Below are 9,869 nucleotides of genomic sequence, written 5' to 3'. Positions count from 1 at the left end.
TCCATCCACAACAGTAACACCAAACATCTGCCAGCATGAGTGTCCTTACTGATTCAGCTCCCTATCAACAGCAGTAACATTGTGTGCTGCTTCCCCTGCAGTGCTTTTCCAATTATAAAATTTCCACTTTAATTAAAAAAAAAAACAAATGCAGCGGTTTCTGGTTAATACAGGGTACAAGCAGGAGTTTTATTGCATTCTAAGAGAAATGGTGCTCCTTGTGGCTACGAATTATTTGTATTTCAATAGTAACCAGAGATCCCAGTCAGGGCTCTCCCTTTACTGTATTTGGGAGTATACTGATATTTTACTATCTCTCTTTCTTTCGAGTCTTCTAAGATCGTACATCCCTGTCTTGATCATTCTTAGCAGAAAATATTACCTAAAAATACACCATTTTTCAGACCCTTATGTAGAACAGGCCATTCCCCTCCTTCCACAGGACGCTGCCCGTGTCCAACAGAGCTCTTGTAACTTCAGAATTGGGATTTGTTTCTTTTGCCAGCCCTGTGGAGAAAAAAACCTTTTAAGTTCATAAAGCGCAGGGAGGGCCGCGGGCTGGGAGACAAAAATCCTGCCGATCTCTGGGGAGACTCGGGGTGGGTGAGAAGATGGGCGCCCTTCCCATGACTCTTCCCTTGGGAGGCCGGGGCCATCCAGCACCAAGGCCCCGCCTCGTCCCGACCGCATCCCCGGGGCCGCGCTTCCACCCCCGCTCAGCGCCGCGCTCGGCTCCGCCCCAGCGGATCTGCCCGCCCGGCAGCGCCCAGGCCGGGCCAGCCCCAACCCGCCCATCCGGGGCTGCGGCGGGAACTACCGCTCCCAGGGAGCCGCGGGCTAGGCCGGGCCGGGCCGGGCAGGGTCGGGCCGGGTCGGGTCGGGTTGGGTCGGGCGGGGCACAGAATGGAGAGCCCCGCGGTCACCTTCACTCTGGCTTACCTGGTGTTCGCCGTCTGCTTCGTCTTCCCGCCCGACGAGGTGCGGTCGGCGGGGCTGACGGTGCAGAGCCTGCTGGCAGCCTGGCTGGGCAGCGAGGACGCGGCCTTCGTGCAGTACCACCTGCGGCGGAGCACCGGCACGCTGCTGGCACACTCCCTCCTGCCCCTGGGTGAGCCCCGGACGGCTGCAGGGAGGCGGGGAGAGAGGGAGGGACCGGGGGGTGGGGGTTCCCTACGGGCAGGGGACAGCCTCAGCCTCTTCGGGGTGACAGGGAAGATGCGGTGCCCGGCTGGGCGGGAGCAAGGGGGTTCCTGCCCGGTGCACGAAGGTTACGCTGTCCATCTTAGAAATACAGGATTTTAGCATCTCGTGAGCTGCTTTGTTAGTGTACGGGCTTTGTAACTATCTGGCTGCAAGGGAGTACGTGTAGTTACAAAGGAACTGTATGTTATTAATACAGCGAATTCAAATCAGCTTTCCTTAGCCATATAGTTCTGTTCAAAGTAAGTGTCATCTTACGGGTGATTTTTTTTAACCTGCAAATTCAAATCGGCTTAATTTAACTACATAATTCTGGCAAGAATCAGTGATGGGTACGAATTTACCTCAGACTGCTTAGGACAAGAGGCTTGAGTCTGAGTTGTCATACAAAAGAACAGCAGCTCTTCTGGAGGTCAGCTTGCTGGCCAGAAGAACTGTATGACTCAGGGGTATGTGTTTATGTATGTACATAATTGCTTCCTAAAACTAAGTTTTTTTTTCCTTGCAGGTTATTACCTTGGTATGTGCTTTGCTGCACCTGAAAAACATCTTTATTTTTTCTACCTGGCCTCCAAAGGATGGAAAACTTTCTTCTTCTTCGCAGTTCTCTTTCCAGCAGTCACCAGTGCCCTGGCATATTACTGGTCACGGAAAGGTTGGAATAATCATCCACTGGCCCGAACACTTGCTGTTCATGCTCTCCCACAGTCAGGATGGAGGGCAGTAGCTTCTTCCATCAATACAGAATTTAGAAGAATCGACAAATTTGCTACTGGAGCCCCAGGAGCAAGGGTGATTGTTACAGACACTTGGGTGATTAAAGTGACCACCTACTGCTTACACGTTGCCCAGCAGCAGGACATTCATTTGACAGTGACAGACTCCAGACAGCATGAACTCACCCCAGACTCAAATATGCCCGTGCAGTTCCTCACCATCCGTGTTGCCAGTATTAACCCCTATGTGAAAGCATTTGATATCCGGTAAAACAACTGCCCTCTTGTGTTATATATACTATTTGAGGGTGCTGATGGAATGTTTTTGTGGCAGATCTGAAGGCTCCCTTGGTCTTATCCTTTTCTTTTTGCTGCCTTCCCAGTTCTGCCATGCGGTGCTGCAGTGAAGAAAGGTTGTAAAGATCTATACACCTCCACTATTGGATGCACAGTGATAAGGAGAGGGACTGCCCTGTTCGATCCATTTTTAGGAAGAGGATGGTGCTGGGTGCAGGAAGAAGTAACTGGAAAAACTTAGGTCAAAGATGGAGAACAGGAATGGAAGGGGGAATCATTTATCTTCCAGGAGAAGAAAAAGCAATTTGTCTAAAACTGGCTGTTGTTCACCCATGATTTTTTTTTTGTTTTGTTCCTTCTGCTCAAGGCTCAATTTTGTCACTGTTTTCACTGAGCTACAACAAGCCAACTGCCCTTAAAGCAAGGAAGTAATTTTGGTTCATTTCTGATTTATGTGTTCCATAGCAGTAAACCATAGCAAACATGCTGTGAACTGCTAGGGCTTGCTTTGCAAGGGCATGTGTGATTTTTTTTGTGCAGTCCCTCTGTGTAGCTAGGCAAAAGTAAAAGTTCTGCAGAAGTCTGTAGCACTGAATAGAAGGGTGCTAAAATCTTTGTTGTCCTTGTGTCATTAAAAGGAGTACACAGAGCTGTGTTAGTGTTCCTAAAAGTATGTATCTGAAAAGGCATTTGATTGTCTGCTTGCTGTAAATTTGTATGCCAGCAGTATTTATTTACCAGTTAATTAAAAGCAAGCAGATGACCAGACTAGGTGAGCAGAGGGGTCCTGGCATGCATGAGGAAGGCACAGAGGTGACTGTGTTAGATATTCAGGTGTCCAGATCCCACAGTAAGAGGTTAGTTAAGGTGTGACAATACTACAAAAAGAGATTTTTCTAGACCTGTGAGTGTGGTTACCAAATACGTATTAAACAACTAATGATTTTCTTCTGCAAGTGCTTCAGTGGCAGAGTGATAAAACTACATCCCCAGCTGGGAAAAAATCATGGTTTCTTTGACAATTCCTTTTAGGGAAAAAAGCTTAAAAGTTCTTACAATAAAATGTGTCAGCAATAGCAAATCTCTGCTAGAATGGAGGCATACAGGATTTAAGTGCCAAAGCACAAAATTTGCCTATTAAGGATGTAGTATGTAGAGGTATAGATCTAGAATCAGATATAGTGGGATCTTTCTGGAAGAAAAATGCTTTTGTGCAGGCAGGCTACATTTCACTGTGTGTTCAATGCAGATTTTTTTCTCTGGATAGAAACATCCTGGCTATTTGCACAGATAGCATTTGTTAACAAACAGCATTATCCTATGGCAGTTAAAACAATGCAGGGCACTGGGAGCTAAAGCACAGCCAGCATTGCATTGTACTGGACTCTGGGAACACAGCAAGTGGTAGGAAGAACAAGGAATTTCAGGGCAATGTTCCCAGGGTTTCGTCGTGAAAGATGTTTAATGAATGTAAATGTTGAGCTGGGAAGTTCTGGATCTGGAGTTCAGAGCTGTAAAAAAAAAAAAAAAAAAAAAAAAAAAAGGTAACAGCAGTAATGTCTCACAAGGTCTTGTGGGCCACTTGAGGTCTGTGGGCCTCACTTAAGACTTTAGCAAATGCAACCTAGTGTAAAACACAGCCTTAAGCAAAGCATAGGTCACACTCAGCAGCTCTGTGTAACTTGTGTGAAATTTCAGGTTTTATCTGAAATTGTATTGTAAAAATCACTGAAACTAATTTCCATTCTCATGATACTGATGTGCATTGTATCACCTTGTGTAACATGATAGAACTCTAATTTCTGCCTTCAGGAGTTTATAAACTAGAATTTAGATATGGTGTAAATAAATAGATATTTAAAAGGTGAACAGATTGTGCATGCATGTGTTAATGCATGATTTCTGTACCTGTGTTGCTTTTGTTCATGCTGATTACTTCAAAAGCCTTCCTTTATTTTTATATGATGTTTTAGCTAATTTCTGGCATATCTGTTGGCAATCTGACACAGGTATGAAGGAGGGCAGTGTGTTCTGTTGTCTGAATTCTGCCAAAACCCACAACTAAACAGCAAAAGAAAACAAAATGCTCACTGTGTATTTATTTTAACTCCTACCTCCTAATCTGTATAACTTTTCTGTGGAGTCACTTCTCTGATGTTTACCTCAGCAATGTATTACCAAGGTATTTTAATAGATACTCATGGGAACATTTTGTTCTATCTCTTCCTTAGGTTGAACTCCACAGAGTATGGGGAGCTCCGAGAAAAGCTCCGTGCTCCCATCAGCAATGCAGCTAATGTTGTGATCCATCAAAGCCTTAGTGATTTATTTCTTGAAACCTTTACATCTCTGGTGGAAATTAACCAGACATATTCTGTTCCAAGCACTCAGGTGAGACTTTCTGTACATGTGGGACTAAAAATTACCTTCTCAATATTGGTGAGAATTGTTGCTGTGTGATTGATAGCTGAGTACTTGGGGCTGGCGTAGGTGAAGTATTAAGAGAAGTCATTATTGTGGGGTTAACTAAGGTTTTATTAAACACAGATTAAATGATGATTAAAATTATTATTAAATGGTAATCAAACAGTAATCAAATGGTAATTAAAAGGCAGTCAAACACTACTATTCACTGCACTCCTAACTATTAAGCTACCTTGTATACAGTATGCTTAGATCAGATATAAAAAGTTGCTTAGATAACAGATGTAGATAACATGCTGGGTAAGGGATCTCTCTCCATTAAGGAGTAACCTTGAGAGGTGTCCTATCTGAGGGGAAATCACCACCATGCAGCCTGCTGCTGTGCAGGAGAACTCGATGGGCTTGGGCACTGCAGGTATTTGTAGTGTAGAGTGGTTGACTCATATTCAAATTCCCCTTTGCTGTAGATGCAGGTGTGCAGCTGTAGCAATTTTAGTTTGGTGTGGTTCCAGCTCAGGCTGGCACCATTAGCTCCTGATAAGACATGGCCTGTTCAATGTCCTGAGAAGGAAGATATGGCCTAGCACAGCTTCTCAAAGTCTGAGCAGCAAAGCTGACTCCAGTCAGGCCTCTGTCAGTGGTACCTGAACCAAGGTGCTGCTCACTCACTCAGGGTGAGTGTGTCTGCCACAAGGACCAAAGAAGAGACACTGGAAGTGGGATCTAGAGACCACAAAGCACAGCTACTTTTTGTGACACCAATAGCAGTATAAATAGGATTGTGATCTCCACCCCTGCTCAGTGTGCTGCTTTTTGAACTTGTCCAGTTCTTGGAGAGCTTTGGGTGGAAGACACATGCTAAGGCTAAGGCAAATGCTAATGATTGTTTATTAATTGTAAAACACTTCAAAGCAAGTTAATCTTCCTAGTTGCAAGTGCAAGTTCATGTGTTATAATTAACAGTGGGAAAATACCAATTATTCCAATATTATCCAAGAAGTAGATTTCTTATCCTTCAAGATGTGTGCCCATTGTGTTGAGTAGAGCCCCAGTTCCTTCTGTTATTTATGTCTTTTACCTACAAAGATGGAAGATAGGAACACCTATTTGCTATAACAAGTGGTGGGAACTGTTTGCTTTGTTTATTTTCCTTTATATTGGTATGATTTTTTAACAGTGGTCTGTCTGAATGATCACTGGCTGCTCACTGACCTGCTCTGGCTGCTGTGCTCTAGAAACAGATGGAGGAAGAAAAAGAACATTTATTTTCAGTCATTCTGGTTTTGTTTGTTCTCTTTTGTTAGAGGGCTTTCTAATAAAACACAACTCTGGAGACTGAAACCATTTGGCATCTTCTGGTGAGGCAGTTCTGCCATGAGGCCTTGCTCAGCTGAGTTTACTTTTCTAAATGCCTTTGGAGAGCAAGAGCAGCAACCATTCTGTGCACTTCATAATTTTGATGTTTTGCCTCTCCTTTAGGAGCTGGAGCCTTGCATAGGGTGCATGCAGACTATTGCTAACATCAAGCTGATCAAGAACTGCCAGGAGCCAAACGAAGGGGAATGCCAGCAGTGCTACTGTCGCCCCATGTGGTGCCTGACCTGCATGGGCAAGTGGTTTGCCAGCCGACAGGATCAGCAGCACCCAGAGACCTGGCTGTCCAGCCAAGTGCCTTGTCCCACCTGCAGAGCCAAGTTTTGCATTTTAGATGTTTGCATAATAAGGTGAATAATCCTCGGGTATGTTTTTACTTTTTCAATTCCAGTCTATTTCATAGTGGGTTTGGTTAAAAGGCCTGTTAGATTTGTTTCTGAGGGATGCAGACTTCAAATCTTTCTTTTACAATGTTGAAAACAGTTGTAAATCTTTCTAGTTCCTCTCCAATTTTACCTCTATGTTTCATTTTTATTAATCAGATATCAATTCTGGAATTTATTTTTTTTTTACTGTATGTTTAGCTTTCTTATGTCTTGGATAGGACAAGAGCATCCCTCTGTATTTGCAGTATTTTTTCAAGTTTTAATGTAGGTTAAATTTTTTAAATTTTTAACTTGGGTTTTGATTTTTTTAGTAAAGGGCTAACTGAGAAAATTACTTTGGTTAGACTTCATTGATACTTCTGTTGTTCTTTAATCCATTTGTAAAATCCTTATTAATATTTGCAGGTGTTCATCAAATAAGTATACTAGTTTTGTTCCTTCTACTGGTCCTTTTCACTTGTGAAGGGGGTTGGTATTGGTAGGCTAAGGGATTTAATCCCTGAAGATGTACAACTCCTGTAGGGACCTCTTATTCCATTAACCTGCCTCTAGTTTATTATTTGATGGATGTGTTTATTTCAAACAGAAGGATTCAGAAACATGCCCCACTTACCAACATTGCTAATGCTGTGAATAGTAAACTCTGTTGGTTTCCAGGAGCTGAGTTGCTTAGGGTTTTGATGCTTCTTAGGTGGTGGACTTTTTTATACCTTTGAAGAGAATGCAGTAAACATCTGAACTGTCTAAATACTGAAACAAACAGCTTGTCTGTTAGAAGCCTGTAAGCTAATGTTTCACCTGAAAGTGATGCCAGGATCACAATAGCACAAGTGACTGTGCTAGATTGCCCAAGAATGACCATAATGACCATCATTAACAAAAGCTTTCAAGTTTTAATTCTAATGGTCATCAGCAACAGTCAAGGTTTTAATATTCATAGGGTACTGATGCACACACTTCTTGATATGACCTGCATCAGAATCATTTGTAAATTAAAATAAAGGCATTGCATATCAATTTAAGAGAGCTCTATGCTTAGACCGAAGTTCAGTGCTTATTGTTTGAGCTGTCCATCACCCCCTTCAATGAACAGCTATTTGGGATACTGCTGGGGGAAAGCCTCAAGCTGCTGGAGAATGTGTGAGCTCTAAACCTCTGCACTGCAGGGACTGAGATGCTGGTATCTGCTTGCTTGGGTTGTCCACCTAAGAGGGGTAATGACCTCAGGCAGACAGGTGGATCAAATAGTGAGAGAAAGAAATATTTTAATGCTTGGATTTAGGAGAATAAAAGCCCTTATTCCTCCCACCTATGTAATCAGAAGGATCTTAAGAGTAAATCACCAGAATAGAGGACATGCCAATGGTGAGATAAAAACCATCTTGACTACCATGACAGGCAACTGTTTTGAGCAGGAACAAGTGGCAGGATCTTAAAAATGGTGCAAGTGCTGGAAGCACAGCCATGGAAGGTGCCCTTAAGAGTCTCAGTGTAGGTACAGGTTGTGTGGTGAATACACCAAACCGTACTTAGAGCCAGGAAAGAGTTGCCAATGTGGCTGCAAGCTGCATTTTCGAGAGCTTTGGTCTTCTAACTGCTTGTGCAGTCGAGATTTTCTTTACAGAAACCTACTTGGAATTGATTGTAACTTTTCATTTCAGTGGAACTTTGCTTTTTGTCATCTTAGTTTTGGCAGTGTAGCAGTGCACAACGAAGTAACAGTCACAAATGCCTAATACTCTTGCATCTTTCAATGGTAGTGCTCTATCCACAGAAGTGCCTCTTGGAAAACAGTAATAATTACCAAAATACATTTGTGATTTATGTTAATAACAGTGCCTGGGTAAAATTCCTTAAAAGAAGCATTTTTTCCAAGTTTAAATTCTCCAAGTAATCTGGCATGTCTCCAAAGTTTGTAAGCTTCTTAAAGGCTGTGTTAGACAACCATCTTGTTAAAAATCCATATGACATATTCTTTTAGTGGCAGTAGGAGAAATTGTGACCTTTTCCTGCACAGTCATGTGATATCTAATTAGTCTTGAATAAATCACTGAACATGAGAACAGAGCACAAAAATAGTCTTTGTGGTAGCTTCAGGTCACCATCCAAAGAACCACATGCATGTATAGGGCTGTTCCTAGAGACCTTACTCTTTTTGCAGTTAAAAAAAAAATACATTGCCTCCCACCCAATCTTAATACATTTCTTAAACATAAAGGGAGGGTTTAGAATCAGTCTCTTTACAGCACTTTTCTAAGGAAAAAAATGAACCAAGTAATGTGGTGGGCTAAACTATTTACTTAAAGGATTTTCTTGACTTAATTATAACTTAGTGTTGCTTTTTCAGCAGTGTTTATACTTTTCCACATCACTGACTTTTGGGTAGGCACTATTGGTAAACTGAAGTATATTATATAAATGTAATGTCATTATGATAAAGTAATCCATACGTGGTGCAGTGTCAGCATAAATATATGTGTATACATGTATAACCCAAATTTTCATACGTGTTTCAGCTGAACAGGTGCTTCTGAAAACATGGGCTGTGGCTATATTATTTATTTCCACAGTTGTGTTATTTTTGTAATTGTAGCATTGGAGAAAATATTGGAAAGATACGTTATCTATTGATTTTTCAGGATAGCATAGTTCACTAACCCAAAAAAGGCATTTTGTCTAAGCAGGATAGATTTTGAATCCATTACATGAACACAGGTTTGGTTTGTTTTTTTTTTTCACATGAGGCTTGCCATAACTGGAAACCAAAATATCATGTTACTACGTGATCTCTTCAGTATGAGTATTTTTGCTGCATTGAAACTTAGTAGACTGCAGCAAGGTACCATTCCAGTCAGGCTAAACCTCAGTAAGACATAACTGAATAAAGTTCTGGGTGCCATTTGTTAAGAAATGTTGACTTTACTATGTTTAAGGAGTTGAGATATAAATATCCAAGCTCTTACATACATTGCAAGACATCTTCTTCCAAAGATATACTGAAAGGTTTGCTATTTGTGGTTGGGTGTTTTTTTGTCTGGATGTGTTTTTACCTACATAGCTTACCTTTTTTAAACCAGAAAGTAGCATTTGGATAGCCTTTAAGGAAAAGGCCTAATGATTACATGTAGTTAATCTTAAAATTATTTCAAGACCTGAATAAAAAAATAGACTCAATTTTATGTAGGACTTCTGGTTTTCATTTAAAGTTATGTTTACCATTGAAAACATTATACGGGTGGAAAACAGTCTGACTTACTTGACTGTTTTAGCTGAGAACACATAAAACCAAAAAGGGCTTAAATTTTCCTGAGGGATTCACCTGGTAATTCCTTCTTTGATGAATTCTCCTACTATAACCTAAATGTAGTGGGTTGCATAAATGAAAGGTGTGTAAAATCTATGTATGCATAAAAAATGAAAACAAACAAACCAAAAGAAGAACCCAAGTACTTGCCATAAGTAGCAGGGGTGA

The 9,869-nt window shown here is 41.6% G+C and overlaps 1 protein-coding gene and 1 long non-coding RNA gene across 3 annotated transcripts; one reads left to right on the top strand and one right to left on the bottom strand.

The window, feature by feature from the left end:
* Window positions 1-157: 157 nt before the first annotated feature.
* LOC139800389 (uncharacterized) lies at window positions 158-1,079 on the bottom strand. The gene is made up of 2 exons (XR_011727735.1): window positions 940-1,079; window positions 158-507 (listed from the first exon to the last, which is right to left on the bottom strand). It is a non-coding gene; the product is annotated as an uncharacterized lncRNA (long non-coding RNA).
* On the top strand, window positions 821-9,576 carry TMEM129 (transmembrane protein 129, E3 ubiquitin ligase). Of its 2 annotated transcripts, none has more exons than XM_071753283.1 (4): window positions 821-1,108; window positions 1,709-2,183; window positions 4,445-4,604; window positions 6,117-9,576. In XM_071753283.1, exons 1-4 carry the CDS (start codon window positions 904-906, stop codon window positions 6,363-6,365), a joined length of 1,089 nt encoding a protein of 362 aa, XP_071609384.1. In that variant the 5' UTR covers window positions 821-903; the 3' UTR covers window positions 6,366-9,576. The 2 variants fall into 2 exon arrangements, with proteins under 2 accessions (XP_071609384.1, XP_071609385.1); XM_071753284.1 differs by having other exon boundaries at window positions 843-1,108; window positions 1,805-2,183.
* Window positions 9,577-9,869: the final 293 nt, after the last annotated feature.

Source organism: Heliangelus exortis, chromosome 10 (genome assembly GCF_036169615.1).
Source record: "Heliangelus exortis chromosome 10, bHelExo1.hap1, whole genome shotgun sequence".
Classification (NCBI taxonomy): Eukaryota; Metazoa; Chordata; class Aves; order Apodiformes; family Trochilidae; genus Heliangelus; species Heliangelus exortis.
Note: the sequence above shows the minus strand (reverse complement) of the source record. Positions and strands in the feature narration are given on the sequence as shown.